This window comes from Lethenteron reissneri, chromosome 15 (assembly GCF_015708825.2).
Source record: "Lethenteron reissneri isolate LAM-NWPU_2019-01 chromosome 15, ASM1570882v1, whole genome shotgun sequence".
Taxonomy (NCBI): Eukaryota; Metazoa; Chordata; class Hyperoartia; order Petromyzontiformes; family Petromyzontidae; genus Lethenteron; species Lethenteron reissneri.
The window spans coordinates 6,992,285-7,012,346 of NC_083793.1; the positions used below are offsets into that span (position 1 = coordinate 6,992,285).

At 45.9% G+C, this 20,062-nt stretch overlaps 1 protein-coding gene across 1 annotated transcript in view; it reads left to right on the top strand.

Annotated features, from left to right (window-relative positions):
- Nucleotides 1-19,145, top strand: part of LOC133342646 (voltage-dependent calcium channel subunit alpha-2/delta-3-like) — a 161,579-nt gene extending 142,434 nt beyond the window's left edge. The window contains exons 37-40 of the mRNA XM_061551930.1: nucleotides 4,650-4,764; nucleotides 13,233-13,345; nucleotides 15,260-15,342; nucleotides 17,115-19,145. Of these exons, the coding sequence (XP_061407914.1) occupies nucleotides 4,650-4,764; nucleotides 13,233-13,345; nucleotides 15,260-15,342; nucleotides 17,115-17,210 (407 nt within the window). The 3' untranslated portion in view covers nucleotides 17,211-19,145. The remainder of the gene's footprint in view (nucleotides 1-4,649; nucleotides 4,765-13,232; nucleotides 13,346-15,259; nucleotides 15,343-17,114) is intronic.
- The last annotated feature ends 917 nt before the right edge of the window (nucleotides 19,146-20,062 follow it).

Below are 20,062 nucleotides of genomic sequence, written 5' to 3' on the forward strand. Positions count from 1 at the left end.
TACCGAAAAAACCTAAGAATATGAATCATTGCAGTCACAAAAGCTTCAAATCTAGAATTAGGCTAATCTCTCACAAGACAAAGGCCACTGCCCCAGCCTCCGTTGGTTGGACCATCTCTAGCTCCACCCACCTACCTTGATGCACCCATCTCAGGCCTATATAAGACCTTGTCTCAGCAGCTCTCTCTCTCTCACCTGATGACGATTGCTTGTGTTGCGATCGAAACGTCGTGATATTTTTTATTATTTTTCTATCTACGTGGCTTTACCGAAAGACCCATAGACTAAATAACAGGTGCTGTAGGCTTGGCTGCAAAGTGTCCATGAGATGGCAGCACGGCAATGGGTGCTTGCATCTGCCTGTATCGTGATATGAATATGACGTGGACATTTATAGCGGCCAAATACTCTAAACCAGGGGTCGGGAACCTTTTCGACTGGGAGAGCCATAAAAGCCAAATATTTCTAAATATATTTCATTGACAGCCATATAGTATTTTTAACGTATAATAAATTAAATGTCTTACTTTGAATGCAACTTCTGGTTACGGGACCCGTGACCCGAGAAATTTTATCTTCAAAACTAATTTCTGTTTACTTTAAAATGACACACTATTATTAAGCAATATCACAAGTATTTTAAAATCAGTTCCAAACTGATTTTATTTTTATGTTTTTATTATTATTTTTTTCAACTCAAAATTGTCTGGGAGCCATATGCCGTCACCGGAAGAGCCATATATGGCTCGCGAGCCATAGGTTCCCGACCGCTGCTCTAAATGCTTGTTTCTTAATGTGGAGGGGAAAGCCGGAGCATCTTGACTTTTGTAGGGGGCACAGTGGCACACGCTGGGCTATGAAACTATCGACCTGAGTTTAATTCTTTGCCACACCTACCATAAACGTGAACCCTCTCCCTACTTCACCACCCCACAGAGACCAGGGCGGTGAAGTATGGTCAAACAACTCCCCCATTTAACACGTAGGCTTTCGCGACCAATATTATTCATAATCAACGTTTTTGGGTTTAGATCGCGTTTATTTATAAATGTGTCGTAACCCTCCACCACCCGACACGGCCAATCAGTAAAAAAGTGTCACGTTGACAAAAGACAAACAGTTCACTGTTTTAGCCCACCGGTGTGTTGAAGCGTGAAACCACAACATTTACAATTTTTGAGTACACTCAAAACCACAACATTTACAATTTTTTAGTACTCAAAAATTGTAAATGTTGTGGTTTCACGCTTCAACACACCGGTGGGCTAAAGCAGTGAACTATTTGTCTTTTGTCAACGTGACACTTATTTACTGATTGGCCGTGTCGGGTGGTGGAGGGTTACGACACATTTATAAATAACGCGATCTAAACCCAAAAACGTTGATTATGAATAACTCCCCCATGTTCGACACGGCACGGGGAGGCCTTTGTCCGATAGCGTATTGAGAAGAGGGCGTATAGTAGTAGTCATGTTTATTGCCTGAACTACGTCGTGGTTTCTACGCATCGTGATATTGAACCGAAGTCACAATTAACCCAGCCTTGATCCGGCAGTCTTCAATATCACAGGAGTAAAAATATCCTGGAGCTCCAACAATCCGTGCTGTGATCTAACACCACCAGAGGGCACTGCCAGCGCACGTTCATCTCAATGCGCTGTCGCGATCCGTGCATTAGCCAGAGAACCTCAAAGTTCAATTTGATTTTATTCTACTTCAAAGCACAATTGCCGTGCCCGTATAAATGGAGTCGTTGGATTTTTTTCATTCCGCGGTTGGCCGAAGGCTGCGTAAACACGATTTTAAGCTTTCGTGACTGCAGGGATTCATCTTCTTGGTTCTTTCGGTAAAGTCACGTAGAAGGGAAATAATGAAATAATAAAAATTTAACATAATAAAATACAATTGTATTTTGAGAATTGTATTTTATGATGTTTTATTTATTTTATTTTATTATTTCCCTTCTACGTAAAGTCACGTAGAAGGGAAATAATAAAATAATAAAAATAAAACATAATAAAATACAATTCTCAAAATACAATTGTATTTTATTACGTTTAATTTTTATTATTATTAACCAAGAATCTGCGTAAACACATTACCGCAATATGTTTGCAGAGAGGGGACACATTTCATTTCGCCCGCCCGCCCGCACGCTCCGCTCTGGGTCGCATTATAAAAGGACACGGGACACATTTACTCACATTCTGCCCTCCTGTCAATCTGCCGACAATTATTGACGCGTGTGGAAGGGGCATAACAATAAGTCGCTTCGTGTTGGTTGTTTTTTTTCTTATTCTTCTTCTGTTATGCCCAACGGTCGTCGTCTTGGTTCTTTCGGTAAAGTCACATAAAATGGAAATAATAAAATAATAAAATAAAACATAATAAATAATTCTCACGACGTTTCGGCCACAACGCAAGCAGCCGTCCTCAGGTGAAGAAAAGGTCTGTCGGAAAGACGTCGTGAGAATTATTTTATTATGTTTAATTTTTATTATTTTATTATTTCCCTTCTACGAGACTTTACCGAAAGAACCAAGAAGATGAATCCCTGCAGTCACGAAAGCTTTAAATCGAAACCCAACGGTCGTATTAGAAAAGCTTGAGTCGCATTGAAGTGCACTTCTATGAACTGCACAAAACAAGCCCATGAGGGTCCCATGGGAAGCGTCTAGGCCACGAAGAACAATGGAGTTCTGTGTTTATTATAATAATAATAATGTAATGTGCTTCCAGTTGTCAATACGTTAATGCCGGACTAATGCATCGTACCGTGTCCGTCATGGGAGTTGTTTAAATCGCGCCAGCTACCAATGCTGGTTGACATTGGATAGAGACATCGCTCTTAATATTGATGTGCTCGATGTGGTCCGGAATCGAACTCAGGTTGGCGGTTTCATAAGTTAACCGCCGCGCTAGTGCGCCACCCAGCTACATCGAGTGGTTAGAGTTTGTATTGACTGTTCATTTTAGAGTGTTTAGCAGCAGAAAATGAAAGAGTGGTAAAGCAGCATCGTGGTTAAACCCTGCTTCCTATTTGCTCTTTAGTTCAGAGAAACGTCCGTGTATGAAATGAAATGTTATTTAGAAAATTGACGGGATATGCAAATTCTAGATTTAGTAGGATATTCAAATATTAACACACCCTTCCAAAATGAATTAACCTACTTACAGACATGGGAGAAATGTATACAAGTTGTATATGTTGTTGAATCATTTAAGGTGAAATTTATTGGGTTTATGGAGATATAAGCTACGCGTGACAAATTCCACCAATTGATAAATGCTGGGGGCGACATCAGGCAATATGGTCAAGTAGACCCCACGGCATGTGCAGGCCCTCATCCAGCAGTGGATCGTACATGACAGACAGTTATGATCAGAACACTACAGCAGAATCAGTACTCAAGTCACAGGACATGGTGCCGGTAGTGGCGATTTGATCGAGTTATTACCCAACCCGATTCAAAGAATGCGAGTTATTTATTAGGCTTTTTAAAGCAATTCCGAGACAGTGATGGCAATTCCACATTCCTATGGCGGGGGCCAAAGATGTTCCATAGGACCACTGCTGAATTATCGCCAATCGGTACTCATTTAATCGATCGCTGAGTAGCTCCTGACCCAATCAGGGTAGATTGAGGATGGCTCGCAGTGAGAACAAGGGTGAACACCAACAACAATCGTTACGTGAGTGCCCGCGTTCACCCGTTTCAACTCAGAATGAGTGCACACCCCGTGTTGGGCTCTCTCGCTTTTCATAATCAACGTTTTTGGGTTTAGATCGCGTTACTTATAAATGTGTCGTAACCCTCCACCACCTGACACGGCCAATCAGTAAAAAATTTACCCGTAAAAACAAAGTTTGTCACTATAAATCCTTTATATGCGTGGCGGCTAGAGTCCTCTCGTCCTCTGGCTTGAGATGGCTGCTATCTATGGGTCAGATGATTGTCTGCCAGCATTAAGCAATTGGTAATTAAATATTTTAAAAGAATTCCCTAAACAGTGTAACATTTTGGAATTTTTTTCACGAAAATTAATTGTCACGCACAACGAGTTTGTGTGGAAAATGTCAGCTCGATTGGATCACGGGAAGTGGGTTAAAAAACGACCGAAAGATTTGCACGGTCGTAAGCAAGCAAGCAAGCATGCAAGCACGCAAGCACGCAAGAAAGCAAGCGAACTTAATATAAAGGATTTAAAAACGTGTCACGTTGACAAAGGACAAATAGTTCACTGCTTTAGCCCACCGGTGTGTTGAAGCGTGAAACCACAACATTTACAATTTGAGTACGACGTTTCGCTGGTAATTGCATCCAGCATCATCGGGCAATTCGCCAGAATGGTGAGGCTCTGCTGTGTCTCCCGTTCTTATATAGAGCAGCAGCAGCAGCAGGGTGACGTCATCATTAACTCATTAACTCATCAGGTGCAAATATTTGAGGGGGGGGGTTATTGTAATTATATACTAGATTGGTAATCAGGCTATTGTTACGATGCGAGTTGTAGATTAGTAATCATTTGGAATGTGTCTACGTGTTAAACTCTCTCGCTTTTGTATGCACAGCATGGATGTCGGACCTCTCTCGCGCCGTACGTAGGCCAAGCGCGCTAATCCGAGGTGCTGGTCTTTGTGTCGTCAGCGCACAAACACAGGAAGCACGACATCCTGGAGCCATGTGACACCACGTTCTCCGCGTTCATTACCGACCGTTCCATCCAAGAGACCAATGGCATCCTCAACTGCGGCTGCCGAAAGTGAGCGGTTTGCGAGAAACGTACACACCTCTACTTCAACCCTACCCTGCCTTGCACGGGAACACAGTGGCAGTCGATACGGGGGTGTTGTATATGTTGGTTATCAAAATTTGTTATGTTGTATGCGTGCGTGGGTGAAATTATTATGTTGTATATGTGGGTTATGAATATTCAGTGAAAATAATAATAATTAAATGAAATTTGGCCAAATGTGTAATTATCCGGAAATATGTTAATTTATGTAATTATGCACATTTTAATTATGCCAATTCGAGAGGTAATCGTATTAATTATGCGAGTGGGTGTAATTATGATAATGCAAGTCGTTATGATAACCAGACCCCGCCTCGGTGACGAGGGTGGGTTATCGATCGGAATAAGGCAATTAATCGTATGCAGTTATGCAGGTGTGGTGTAAGTATGCAAGATTAACTTAGATTAACTCGGCATCGTTGTCTAGGTTCGTCTCATTCTCGCTTTAACATTCCCAGAGTGTGTATTCGTGGTTATATTTTAGGTCCCCGGTTCACCCCGTTATCGCTTTAACATTTACTGAGTATGTATTAGTGTGTTTATTAAGGTCACCAAGTTCAGATCTCAACGCAGAAGCAGATCTTATGCATAGATTTCAGGAAAGAATCACACAACCACTTCTGTATTGATCAATTTCTTACTAATTCAACCTTAACTATGATATAGTATGCGAACTCTCAATCCCGGAACGTCAACACGGCATCAATACAGTATCATCAACGATTGTCTGATTTCACTTTGACAACGGCACATGGATCCCGCATAACGCGATGGTTGTTAGTGAGAGAGAGGGTCGTTAAAATATGCAAATACTATGCTAAGAAAACCTTAACGTTAATGAATGATCATACTCAACATTGTTCACGCAGTACCGCACTCCTTATTGATCATACGCAACCCTTATCACGTTGTTAGCACCTTGGGTCACGGGACAGTTGAATATTCTGTAGAGGATGCGAGTACGTGCGGCGATTATGACTGATAGATACTTGAAAGATTATACGGCGATAAAAAAAACACAATCAAAAACAGTTATTATTCTTAAAGGCACCAATCTCAACAGATACATCGGCAGGTTATCTGACAACAGAACGGCTCGGAGTAAGGGCCTGCGACGGTGCTCCTTTTCCGAAGATCGTTATCTTATACCAAGTTTACTAATTGGGGACCAGATCACCTGATAAGGATCCGGTGGGCCACCACTCCCCACGTGAGCGTGGCTCGGCGGAAGGAGGTGCCAAGAATCAGTTCGTATTGATGGATCTGTTGGGAATTTATGCGATTAAGAGTACAGCCCACTAAATATTAAAGATAAAAATTACGAATACTTTTATAAACGACGGATGGCCATCACTCGGTCTCGTTGTGATGCCTTCCCAGCCACAGATGGCTTATGGGTTCGAGTGTGTTTGAGTGGTAAGAGTTGTCTTGAATAGTCAGTGTTCGGAGTCGATTCTTTATGTCAAACAGACGCCTGGTGGTCGTGTGGTGAGGGGGCGGTGCGCGTCATACGTATCAGTCGCTCCCCTGTCACCGTGGTGAACTGGTTCGGATGCCCGTTGATACGCTGTCGCAGTTCGGAACCCGGTCGGTAGGTGGCGCCCACAACTCGCTCGCAGCGTGCAGTGTTGTCGTCGACTAGGGTGTGCACGGAGCCTCGTCGCCAAACCGCGACCCTCACCACTCCGGCGGCAGCAGAGACCTCCGACTCGGCAGAGGTTGACCCACGCAGGCCGAGTTGAGCTGTCAAGCGGGTCTTGCCCGCCTGCAGAGGAGATGGGGAGCCGCTTGAGTCGAGCCCCGAGAGCCGGCTTTGGTAAGCCAATCGAACTCGGCTGAGTCCCAGACGAGCTGAAGATGAGTCGAGCCGACCCGCTGGTCGCACTCGCTCCTGAGCCGACCCTCCCGGTCGAGCTCGCTCCTGAGCCGACCCGCTGGTCGCACCCCCCACGTGAGCCGACCCGCTGGTCGCACCCGCTCCTGAGCCGACCCTCCCGGTCGAGCTCGCTCCTGAGCCGACCCGCTGGTCGCACTCCCCACGTGAGCCGACCCGCTGGTCGCACTAATTTCCAATGCTCAGGATCCTTTCCTTTATGCCGAAAAATCCCCCTGGATCCCGCCCACAAGGCGGGGCTTCTTTCGATTTTTGCTGTGTCAGGATCTGTCCGTAGGCAGGTGTGTCCATGTGTGTGTCCGTACGGTATATTCCGTTGTCACACTCCCTCCATAAAACCCACGAGCAAACAATCAGATGTTACAAATTGCCTCGAAGTCGTCTCTCTGTCTGGGTGCAATATTATCTCTTGTCTGGCCTTCTTCATGAACCCAAAACACAGACGTTACAAATCGTCTCATAGGCGTCTTTGTTCGTGTTGCACAACCTGGAGGGAGGGGCAACACTCTCTCCGACCCGGCGCACAAAGAAATGGTTAAGAAGTTTTAAGTTAACATTTGTCCCTTACTATTTCACAGTTATGATTCTGTATGTAACCTAAGGTCTGTCGTTTCCCATCGTGGTGCTTGACTCAAGTGGAGGTGTTTCCCCGAGCGTATACACACTCCTATCCCGCGCTGCGGGGATACAAAGACGGCCGGGATCTCCCTTTCTTTCCGACCCTGGGTTTAACATCGTTTTTTTTTATTATGTATTTATATTCGACCTGGTGGTGATTCATCCCGTTATCCTGGCTTTTCCATAAGTTTTACTTTTGTCTTTTCATGCATATGCTTATTATTATTAATTTATTTCCGATATCTTAGGTTAAGGGTAAGTTCTTGATCCTAGGAATTCGTATTCCTTGGTGTCTGCATGGTTATATAAGCGGAATATAGTTTACGGTGAATAGCGTTAACATTGATGTTATGTACGATATTATGTATTGTGATGTCTTTAACTTAACTTGTTTGTCAGGGCTTTACTGACACGAAGTTGCATTCCATAGCCCCGCAGTCTTTGCCCCACCCTATCTCTGCTCGCCGTTATTATTGCCGTCCAGCTGACGCCGTTAACTCAAGGCCTCATTAATTTCCGTCACTCCTTGTAGGTGAGGGCGGTTGAACCTTGGAGTCAGTTCTGGTTTTTGTCTGCCTGCTTCTTCTTGTATCCCCTGACCCCGGGAGTTATTATTTCTACTTTTATGGCCTGTCGAAGCCCGACTCGCTGTTGCTGGGCTGGTGTCGTTCCCGGCTTTTTGCTTACGTTTGCAGTTCGCCGTGCTCTTAATTTCCTTCCCTCTTCAACCTTATATCGACTATTCGCTCCTGTCTGGGTGCGATTCAATTTTGACTTAGGAAGGTTCTGATTGTCATATGCTTCGGGTCGAGTTGTATAGAAAGTATTAAAGTATGGAAATAACATTTCATATTGACTTAATGATGGTGATGGTTCAGTAGGCGTAACTTGTGGCCTGGTTTAATTGGAGTGGGTGTGAATATCAATAACTTTAGCCTACCCTGTTGTTAAATTCCGACTTTAACGTTACTTTAATAGCAATACAGAATAATTGAGCTTTTTGTCTTAACTAGGCGAACGCGAACTTCTGGTGACCCCCGCAGCCTTGTTGTTCAGCTGGGTCTGCCTCCTTGAGAGATATACACCACTCTTATTCTCGTCCCACTGTGGCCATCCAACCTTCTGCTCTGGGAGTGTTATTCTTAATTTCAGGTCAAAGGCCCCCTCACGTTCAGACGTGCAGGGTTGTTTAAATCAGCTCCCTCCCCTGTGCACGTGTTCCAACTAGCTCGGAATCCCTAAACACACAATCAGTGATGATTCCTGGCTTTCTGTGGTTGTGATTTAGACAAAGGCGCCTCTGCTTTCTTCCATTGCCTTTGAGTCGACACTGCCCTATTATTTGGCCATGTGCTGAGGTCATAGAATTCGTTTTGACTTCAGTAATATTAACATTCAGTATTGGATTAGCAAATGGGCAATGGTTCATTGATGTAGCTCGCAGCCTGGTCTCCAATTTGAGCGAGCGCGAGGATCGATACTTTAGCCTACTCTGTTGTTGAATTTCGAATTTTGACGTTACTTTAAAACCATGCAGGATGGTTGGGCTTTTTGCCTTAACTATGTCTGGCTGACACTCCCACTGTCTCTGCCGCCTGCACGGGTGACATGTGCCCGTTCATCAGGCCTTATCTTTCCTTGAAGCAAGGTTGCAAATTCTGCCATCCTAGCCCTCCTCCAGTTCATTACTTAACAACACCTGGTGTTTTGCAGTTTGCTGCGCTTTTGGTGTGTTTCATTCATTAAAAAAACAAGTAAAAAGATAATATATAAAAATATCATCAAATATTATTAATCTCAATTTTGGAAGAAGGGTTAGTATACAACAGGGGTCTGCTCTCTCATATGGGGCCGTCCATAAATGACGTCACGCGATTTTGGACGATTTTTTACCCCCCCCCCTCTCCCCCGTCGTCACATGGCGTTACAAAAAGTCAGACCACCCCACAAATATGACGTCACAAAGCTCTCCCCCACCCCCCCCCCCCCCCGAAAAATGAAACATGCTTCAAATCGCTATAAATTATTGTCATTGTAGTGCGTATTTAATGTGGCGCTGCACTCTGATGTTGTAGGAGAAAGCATTTATTAAAACGTCTATTTAATTAAGTAGAACGTGTTGTCTATATTTATTTAAAGTTGCGCATTTATCACCCCCCCCCCCTCGTCACACATCGTCACAAATGTCTGACCCCCCCCCCCCCAGGTGCGTGACGTCATTTATGGACGGCCCCTATGTGCCAGTCACGTGGGCGCCTTAGACAGATTGGTAATACATACATGATGAGACTTAGTTGAACATTTATTCAGCAATCATTATGAGCTAAATGAATGATAATACTTTTGCTTGATTAATTTCATCATTGCTTTATTTACAAGGAGCATAAACCCTCATCACGCAAACTCCTGTCATTTTCACATCGGCTTTTGGTTAACCGTCGAACAAAGGCGGGTGACCTGCATCACGCGCTTTCAGATGCCCTTCTGTGGCCGTCTGGAACGCTCTTCCTTCTGATATTAGGAAGCCACTGGAGCTGCGCATTTCTAAATCTAGATAAAATCTAGATTAAAAAGTCATTGCTTTAGAACTGCTGTTTGTGTTTGTTTTGTTGTCCTTCCCCTCCACACCTCCGACTAGCACGGTTGGCTAAGTACAATTAAAAAAGGCTTCAACATACATCTATGTACACAATTGTGCTATGCTCTATCCACTGCTGGACAAAGGCCTCGCTAAGCCGTCGCCACCTCTCACAGTCTCAACAATCCATCTGTGTTTCCTGACCGCGTGTCGGTGGATGTCTTCGTGCGCGCGTTCCTGCGGCTGCCACTCCGTCATTAGTCTCGGCCACCGGCCACGCTTCTCATTAGGCGACGACTTACCTCTCTTGCCAGTGGACGTGATGTCTTCAACTTCCCCTACGGTCTCTGGTCCGCGTGTTTCCTTCTTCCAGCCCCTTGCCGTCGTTCCGTACCGGCGAATGAGATCATTTAAGTCTAGATTTGAAGCTTTCGTGACTGCAAGGATTCGTACTCTTAGGTTTTTTCGGTAAAGTCACGTAGGTCAAAATTTTTTTTAATTAATAGAAGTAAAATAAAAATCACGACGTTTCGGAGGCAACACAAGCTTCCGTCTTCAGGTGGAACCGTCACAGCACGCTTGCTGTATCAAGTAATTATTATTTTTAAAAAATTACCTACGTGACTTTACCGAAAAAACCTAAGAGTTTCATTTAAGTCGTCCTAAATTTGCAGCGACGGCCAATTAAATCAAACATTTGACAACAACAAACTCCTTATGCTTGCTGGCATGAGCCACAGACTTTTGCTGTTGTTGCCAGTTTCCACAACCACGAGGAGGAGAATGCTATTAATTTCATTACTGAACCGTTTTGTGTTTTTTTGCACGAAAAGTATTGGTCACGCCATCCCACGCTTACGCAACATGCAAAATCCTCTACTGGCTCGTGTCCAGACACCGCTTTGTCTGCTGCGTCGTGCGCATCAAAGCGTCTGCAAGTCCAAGCCAACGGCAAGGGTGGCGCTCACCGCCGCTGGCAGCTCTTGAGTCATTGGAGTACATTCCACATTCCCAGGGCAGGGTTCCAATGTCTCACTATGAGACGTCTGGTTGCGCGCATAGGTCCTACGGAATATAGCGTACGTATAACATCGGTGGCGTGTTACCTCCGGTGGCATTGATCGTAACCATGAGCGCTCACGGATGAAAACTGAGCGAATGCCGAGAAGTGTTCAAGGGGGCACGGTGAGGCGCATTCTGGACTCAGACTCACAAAATCAGAGCGAGGAAGAATGTGAGTCGCTCTTACAATATCCCAGCGTCAGGTTTTAGGTCTTCTGTGTTGGTTGTTAACTCCTGGGTGCCCATTGTAAAATGCCTCTCTCAGTAAGTTTCCACCCACCATCCTGACGTGACCCCGCCCCCCCCGCCCAAGCCAATTGCAACCTCCCTCTTGATAATTACATCTGTATGCTCTCTTTCCACTCTCTATTCCAGTTACTTACCGTACGTTTGCAATTCAAATCCCTGCTTCAATGCATGCGATGGCCCATAAAAAAAAGAAGACGCTGATGGATAAAAAAAAAAGTTTGACACCATCAGATAAACCCTCTCGAAATACCTGCACAAATTTCACGATGGCAGTTTGTAATTACTGACCTATTATCTGCAAACCCACAGACGCCAGAGAATTTATTATAGAGGCTGGGGCTTTTTTTGCTGCTGTTTGTTAACCTTTTCCTTCCAGTGCTTACAGAAAGGCTTTGTTGTGGGCAGGATGAGTCTGCGGTGAGATGTGGTGACAGGACCCATAAAAGCATGCCCACCGCGGGGCCCGTACCATCCTCCCGTCGCGATACCCCAGCTGAAAGCCCGCTGTCCTCTCATTCCTTTTATGTCGGGGCCACTCGCCGCAGCCTGCCTGGTGCACCGCACCGACGACAAACCTGCCAGCGCATTCATCCACGGGGAGGCCGTGTGCCACAGTCACCTGTCTGCCCACCAGCGAGGGACGCTGGCCACGCATCACATTGTGGCATCTCTCGCCCTGGCCACAGACCGACGTCGGCGGCGCATTGGCCAGAAACGCGCGTGGCGTCACAAAACCTTTTGGGAAAGGGCGCGGCAGCCAACGTTCGAACCCCGAGCGCGTTTGAGCTTTCCGCGTGCCGCTGTCGGGCACCGCGCTGGCCTTCGCGGGAGGTTGGGATGTGTGTGACAGACAGGCCGCTGGCCAAGGAGTGCGTTCCGTTGGCTCCTGACGCAGGAGATGAGGTGCCAAGAAGCCCTTGTCACGACGTTCCACACCTCCGCCACAAGCTGGCAATTCACTGTGCGCAACGTGTAATTTGTGTGCGGATGGACATGAATTTAGAGTCACGCCGGAGTGGGAAAGCCGGACCGTGGCTTGGATTCTGGTAGCCTTGAGTAAAATGACTCTTCCTGAGAAGAGCCGAGTCATGATTGCCATGATGGCTTTACGTAACTTTTTCACATTTATATTTCAGATGGCGTTCGTGTCGCGGCGGTTAGCGACCTGCGGCATGAACCTGCGGCCTTGAGTTGGAATCTCACAGATGTTAGCCAGTCATCTGTTGGCCACTGATGAAAGGAAGTTACTTCGGAACCAGTCCTGCCACCTCTCCCTCCCACCACCATCCCTTATTATCATCGTTCTGTGGTAAACGAAATGTTGCAACGACGTGTGCAACAATCAACAGTAGTCGTGCCATGGATAAACTGGCTCCGACCACGGGTATGTGCACCCACCACTGACGACCGAAGATCCACAAAACTGAGATGCCGCACTTCGCCGACGCTCAATTCGAGCACAGACGCCTCTGTGCTCGAATCAGGTGCTGGCATTTATTTATTTATTTTCACCAGATGTTCTGCAAAAAAAAAATGTGCAGATGTCTTTAATATGCAGAACATGGAAAATTTCCAAGGCGATGTGTTTCAGCTGTTTCATGAAGATATTAATTTCTGGCCGTTCACTTAAAATGCCCTGTGATGTTTTTCCCCTTTATTACCCCCCCCCCCCCGCCACCAAGTGTGTTTTATGCGACCAGTCGCTGCCTCGTCAATGTTTGGATTATTTTACATAAACGCGCATAACCCAACGACCTCGCAATGGCGCAGCCTTCGAGTGTGCAGGCGGTGCAACTGCGCCAGGGCCCAGAGGGGCACAGGAGCCAGGAAATTGGACAGGGTTGCCCATTTAATTCCCCACACCAGGGCCCGTGTCAAGCACGCTATGCCAAGTGCAGCCACGTGGACTTGCAGAATGAACTAGCGCAGGATCCAAGATATTTCCGCACGGCGTGTCGCATGCACGGTGTACATAAGAGGGTTGTGTGTTGTGTGCAGCGTCTCACCTGTGACCTTGTCTCTCTCTCTCCACAGGACGTTTGTCATGCAGCAGATACCCTACAGCAACCTGATGATGGTGGTTGTGGACGGCGACTGCGAGTGCACGACCGTGGCTCCCATGTTGCTCAACTCCTACGAAATTAAATATATCCTCTTCGTGCTCCCAACCCCTGTCTGTGCATCACAATACTTACAAGTGGGCACTTGAGTTTTCATCCAGTTTTACAACTATTTTACGTTTTAGATCTATGTTTATGTGTATTTTTTAAATCCTTTATATTAAGTTCACTTGCTTGCTTGCTTGCGCGCTTACGACCGTGCAAATCTTTCGGTCGTTTTTTAACCCACTTCCCGTGATCCAATCGAGCTGACATTTTGCACACAGACTCGTTGTGCGTGACAATTTATTTTACACTTTTTAGGAAAAAATAAATTATATTTAATTACCAATTGCTTAATGGTGGCATGCAATCATCTGACCCATAGGTGGCAGCCATCTCAAGCCAGAGGACGAGAGGACTCTAGCCGCCACACATATAAAGGATTTATAGTGAAAAACTTAGTTTTTACGGGTTAATTTTTTTGAAGTTTGTGAGCACTGGCAAAGGTGCAGCACTGCAATTGCCTGCTCACGGCCACTACGGGCAGAAAGGCCTCGACTAGAGGGTCGTCTGGCTCCTGTGCCCCTCTGGGCCCGGGTGCAGTTGCACTGCCTGCACACTCGATGGCTGCACTACTGCGAGGCCCCTATAGAGGGCCGACTCTTCCATGCTGGCCAGACATCTCGGAGGATGTGACCTGCCGATCGACCGACTGTGCGCTACCCAATTTTAATGTTGGGTGGGTGGACGAGGCGCGGGGAGGGTGGAAGTAATAAAACTTGCCCGTTATTTTCACTGCCAGCATGCACAATAAGTTCAACATACATACATACATCCAGAGTGTTCTTCATTGCACTACAGCAGCATTGAGTAACTTTACTTATTTACATGTCCAGAATATATATATGTATTATAATACTTGTACTTATCTCGTTCTAGAAGTTAAGTTTAAAGGTCTTTGTTTTATTATTTATACATTTCGATTTAGTTCAAATGCACCTTCTCATAATGTGTGTTTTTCTGCTAAATGTCCGCAATTCTTTAAATAATTTTAACAAGATTATTATTACGTTAGGTTAATAAAAAATATTTCACCAGGAGAAAACAAACTTGCGAGTTAAAACATCTAAATTTCACGGGTGTGGATCAATCAACCAAGAAAGTTTCACTGATTATCCGGTTAAGCCTCACCGAGTCTCATTGGCTACGTACGGTGCGAAATAAGTTCAACATACGTACATTACACTGGTCAACAAAAAAAACATGTTTTTCTGGCCTGGACTTTTGCAGCTGTTTTAGACTAATTTCAGGGTGCTGATTCCAAATCTGATCTCAGATTTGGTCTATCACATCTCATTTGTATGCTATCGGCATACCCCATTTTCATTGATTTTACCCGAAATCAACTCTGTCACTTATGATTGCAAGTTGTTGCGAGTCAGTGACTGCTTTAGTGTTACAATATGGTGCTGTATTTTTAGAATAGTGTGTTTATAATATCATTTTATGTAGATATCCATATTTATTTAATATTTTTCTTCTGCAGTTTTTATTGAAACCTAATGTGATAGACAAAAACTGATGCCAGATTTGGAATCAGCACCCCAACATTACCTTAAAACCGTTGGAATACCTTATGCCAGAAAAAGTGTGTTGACCAGTGTTATTCTACCAGTAAAGTCCTGTCTTTGGATTTGCCTGATTCATTCCCCCTAAAGATGCATGCGCGAGAAAACCGGAGTAGCCAGACAAAACCCGCCAGCACAAGGTCCACAGAGATGGCTTCACAAAAAACCTCTCTCTCTCCGTACCTTCGACTTGTGGCCGACCTCACGGGCCTTAACGGCCAGAGTATCACGAAGCCTCACAAACCCGACGCATTGCAGGCGCGTTCGTCACCCACCCACGACGGAATCTGTTGCTCCCACTTGTTCAAAACGGCCCCTTGACTGTGCTCACATAATGAATCGGTGAAGTGTGATCGCATGCGCTCGATGAAGGTTCGTCGCAGACCGGATTCTTGCCACGCTTTCCATCCGGACGTAAGGACGCCCTCGCAACACCCCACAAACAAATCTCCCCTCCCCCCGTCTTGTCCCTTCTTCAATATGCATATATACACATGCCATAATACATAATACAGGGTTTTTTTCGGTTGACTAACTATACACATGCCGCCTTTTTACGTGAATGCACTGCTGAGTGAGGGTAAATGAGAGTTGAACGTACTTCGCGACCAACGCTGATCAGCGTAGTTTATTGGGGGGTCGTGGAGGCTTTTTGATAATACTTCACCAGTGTGGCTTGGTCATGGTGGCGATCATAGACATCGAAGCATAGAATCTCAGTTCAACAATGGATTATTCTGCACTGCTCCCTGCTGCATACACATAAAGCACAGTCCCACAGCCGCCTGTAACATCTTGGTGTACACAGTGGTCAACTCAGAGAAGCAATATCCAGGCCCAGACCTGCCTAACTTATGAAATCTGAAGGTCAGGCATATTCCAGCTGATTTTTGGAATGAAATACTCAGCCTAAATCATCACCCTGTAATGTAAATCTGAAATCACGTGGATTTATAATTCCATAATAGTATAATCCCGAATGTCATACGTCAAGACAATCTGGAATTGCAAAATAATAAATCGGGTTTGTGTTGCACGGATACCATATATTGACCAGGAACAAGATTCTAAGAATTTTACAATTTTTAGTTTTGAGAATGATAGAAAGACCTATAATTAATAGATAGGTCCTCATGTCATTGAGGTACTAAATACTTTGAATAATTCATTTTCTTAACCTATGAAAGCCTCTGTGAGTCTCGTTACTCTTTTTTCAGAAATGTCCCCTGTTGAATTGTTTGCCCATTTCCATTCTTTGGTTCTTTCGGTAAAGTCACGTATAAAGATAAAATAATAAATTAAATAATTGCATACGACGTTTCGATTGCAACACAAGCAATCGTCATCAGGTATAAATGAAATAGCAACAAAAAATCTAACCAGAAAACTATAGACAGACATATAAGCAGACAGATATCACCAAGATAGATAGAGAGAGCAACACAGGTACAGAGAGGGGTGATCGTCTCTGTGGGGTGGCCTTAAATAGACAGAGGGGGGCGGAGGCAGAGAGAGGGAGGGGTTAGAGAAAAAAATTACATGTCAATGAGTACGAAGAACGCGTAGTAAATGTGGTATGTAGGAGGTGTTCCCACAGAAAACCCATGCCAACGAGGGAGGTGATGCTCAAAGTGTTGCACATCGATTCGAGGATCCACCGTTGCACTGCCCATGTCATTGCCACCTTACCATCTCAATCTCATAACACCTGGGATAGTCCCAGGCAGACTCTCGTCTACGTATTTATCAAAGCTCAGCTCTCCTGAGCTTCTGACATCGGGCCTATTCGGAGTGGTTCGATTATGATATAATAAGTAACTAAATAAAAACTATCAGAATTATCATATTATAAGTTCGGATTTTTTTCCCCCTAAACCAGCAGACCTCTTAAAGCTGTTGGCTTCAGCTGTCCCATTGGACTGCTGCTGCTGCTCCTGATGTCCAAGATTTAAAAAACGGCCACAATTTTGAGTCGCTGGTCTGAAACAACGCCGTGTGCGTTAACACGTGCAGTCTGGTGACATCATGTGACATGCCGGGGGGTTGATGGAAGGACAGACCTCATGGGTTTTTGCATGCATGATCGCTCTTGCTGCTGGCCAAGATTCAAAACAATTACATGCAGTGTGTATATTATACTTTATATATGTTAACTAAAGCATCGCCGCTGCTCTTCTTGCTTGTAGGAGAACGCGAAGGAGTGCGGTGGTGCGATGGGCCTCGTGCCGTTCCCCCAGTTCCTCCTCCTCCCAGCGGCTGCCCTCTGTGCCACTTGGAGGTGACAGGAAGCCATCCCTGACTCACAGATGCAGCAAAGCCCCCATCCTCGGCCACTTGCTCCCCTTGCCCTTGATGAAGCCTCAACCAAGTGATCGTGGGCAACTTCTAAGGTTATATCACCTCGGAGGTTAAAAAAAAACTGAAAATATCACAGCAAGAAGAATGATTGTAGATTTGAAGTTTTCGTGACTGCAAGGCTCCATACTCTTTGGTTCTTTCGGTAAAGTCACGGAGGTGACTTGCTGTGGTTGTCACACCTGATGATGATTACTTGTGTTGCAATCGAAACGTCGCGATTTATTTATTTATTCGCCTACGTGACTTTACCGAAAGAACCAAAGAGTAAGAAGAATGATCTCACGGCGTCAGAAAAGGGGAGATCTGCATGTGAATGCGTCATCTTGAAGTGGTATATTATCACACAAACTGACAAAAAAAACCTGGATTTCTTCAATGTCCCGGGAAGACGAACACATTTCCCAGGACTACCTCGATGGGAGGACAAATCCGGCGAAAACCAGAACAGGTGGCAATCCTGACAGTATCTTGTAAATTCGAAAACAGAAGACTCTCCACTCGCGAGCATGCCTGCCAAATGTTACAGCTGACACGAAGCCCCCGCCAGCTGCGGTGTTTAGAGCCGAGGGGACACGCCCCACACACACACCGCCGCGTACTTCGCCAAACTTGAAAAAGCCTTCAAGAAAATGTTTCACCGCATGACTTTATCGCGCGACTCGTGGCGTCGTCTCTTTGAACCGTGGCAAATGTGAATGTCGACAGAGTCGCAGGGGCGCATTCAAGAGCCAGACACAGTGGCGACAAAGGTGCGCAAAAGTTGCCGCCTTTTGAAATATTCACCTCCGACTTAACCCATGAGGGTACCTCCATGCCGTCGGATCAACACCCATCAACAGCGCTCCAGTCTCTCCGCCGACCGCTGCTGTGTTTGAAACACCAGCATGAAGTTTGCCAAGCAGCCTGCAGATGCTGGATCCATTTGATTTTCCACTTTTATCTCTTAGAAGACGCCGAGTTGCCAGCATTTGAAGAGAGAGGTGTTTGAGATGATGGTTTCGTTCTGCTTTATTTGACTGTGACATGTGGCCATGTGCAGTGGGTCGTTTAGGAAAGTCAGGCACGTGTTCGCCGATTTATAATTTATTAAGGATAGGTTTCCCACTCTCCACCCCTCCCTAACAGTAACAAAAAGACAATGACATCTGCACGCGACTGCCCTGACAAGCATGCAACTTCTTCAGGTAGCCACCGGCTTGAGAAGTTGGGACACGGACACTCTAAACAGCCATCACTGATGACGGGCGTATGTTCTCGCGGCTGTGTTGGATAGTCTAGATTTGAAGTTTTCGTGACTGCAGGCAGAACCGGCCCTAGACCTTTGGGGGCCCTAAGCAAAATTTGGTTGGAGGCCCCTTTGATGTATGATTTTTTTCACCCACTCGCTAGCAATGACTCTAGGGGGCCCTCTGCTGGCCACGGGGCCCTTTGCAATTGCAAGGGTCGCTTAGTGGCTGGGCCGGCTCTGACTGCAGGGATCTATACTCTTTGAGTATGTGCTGGATAGCTTTGCCGATGAATGTTTTCGGGTTTGTACCTGCCCGGGTGTTGTCCGGCGTGATGCGAGCCCTCTCGACATTTCTCTCCCATGTGTCGGGAGCTCTTGCGCATGGCGCGAAACGTTGGACATCACACCTGCGGTTACAACTTGAAAACAGCTTGGTAGAGAGCTGTTTCTATGTATGTTGAACTTCTTTCGCACCGTACGTAGCCATCTATGCTAAACGGAGGTGCGGCGCTGTTATTGCTCGTCGATTTATTTACGGATTAAAAATGGGAGTGGAGGGACGAGGATTTAATGGTTGTTTCGTGGCATGAATTGCCCAATAGGTGCCAATAAATGACGGGTGAAAACCAGACCCACATTTTGGCTTTGGGGTTTACCGTCACAGCACTATGTAATATTACTCTTGTGGTGACAAACGCATTTGCCCATAGTAGCATGCGATACATGGTGTTTTCATCGTGCTTAATGGCAACACGTGGTACCCCCCCCCCCCCCCCACATGGGCACTGCTGTGATGAAAGGGTAAAGCTTGTGATATAGGATCGTGCAGAATTTCCCACGCCTGATCAATAAGCTTCACTTTGAGACACACACAGAGAGAATAATATCCACATGTCACATCCAGCCTCCAAAATGTCCTGCTTGTGCTTATCTGAAGCACGGCATTCACTCGCAGCAATCACGGGACACCTTAAAACACATTGTCCTGCGGAGGGAGCTGGTAGGAACGTTGGGTTGCTCGGTCAATGGCCAGGGTCAACGGCGGCGTGGTGTATTCCGCAAATATAGCCGACTGTGAGGGCGGGTACAAGCCGGCGTGAGTAGGTTAAACGTTGAGTTTTATAAGGGCACCACGGGGTGACCAGCCCCTCCCCACCCAGCCCCACCCCTCCCACTCACCACCCAGCCCCTCCCCACCCTCCCAACCCAGCCCCTCCCCACCCTCCCCACCCAGCCTCTCCCCTCTCCACCCAGCCAGCCCCACCCCTCCCATTTGTGGATGCACGACGGACGGACACAATAATCCCCTGTGGGCTGGTGGAACCAGGTGGTTCCTATCAGTACTATTCCCAGCGTGTGACGAGCTATGGCCTCGAGATCCCCAACAGAGCTGATAGATTAGAAGTTTTTGTGGCTGCAGGCATCCATACTTTTTGGTTCTGTCGGTAAAGTCACGTAGTTATAAAATATATAATACTTATATAACCTCTTACCACAGCACCTCTCCCACTTCAGCTCAACATTTTCTCGCTGGAGTTTTCACATCTG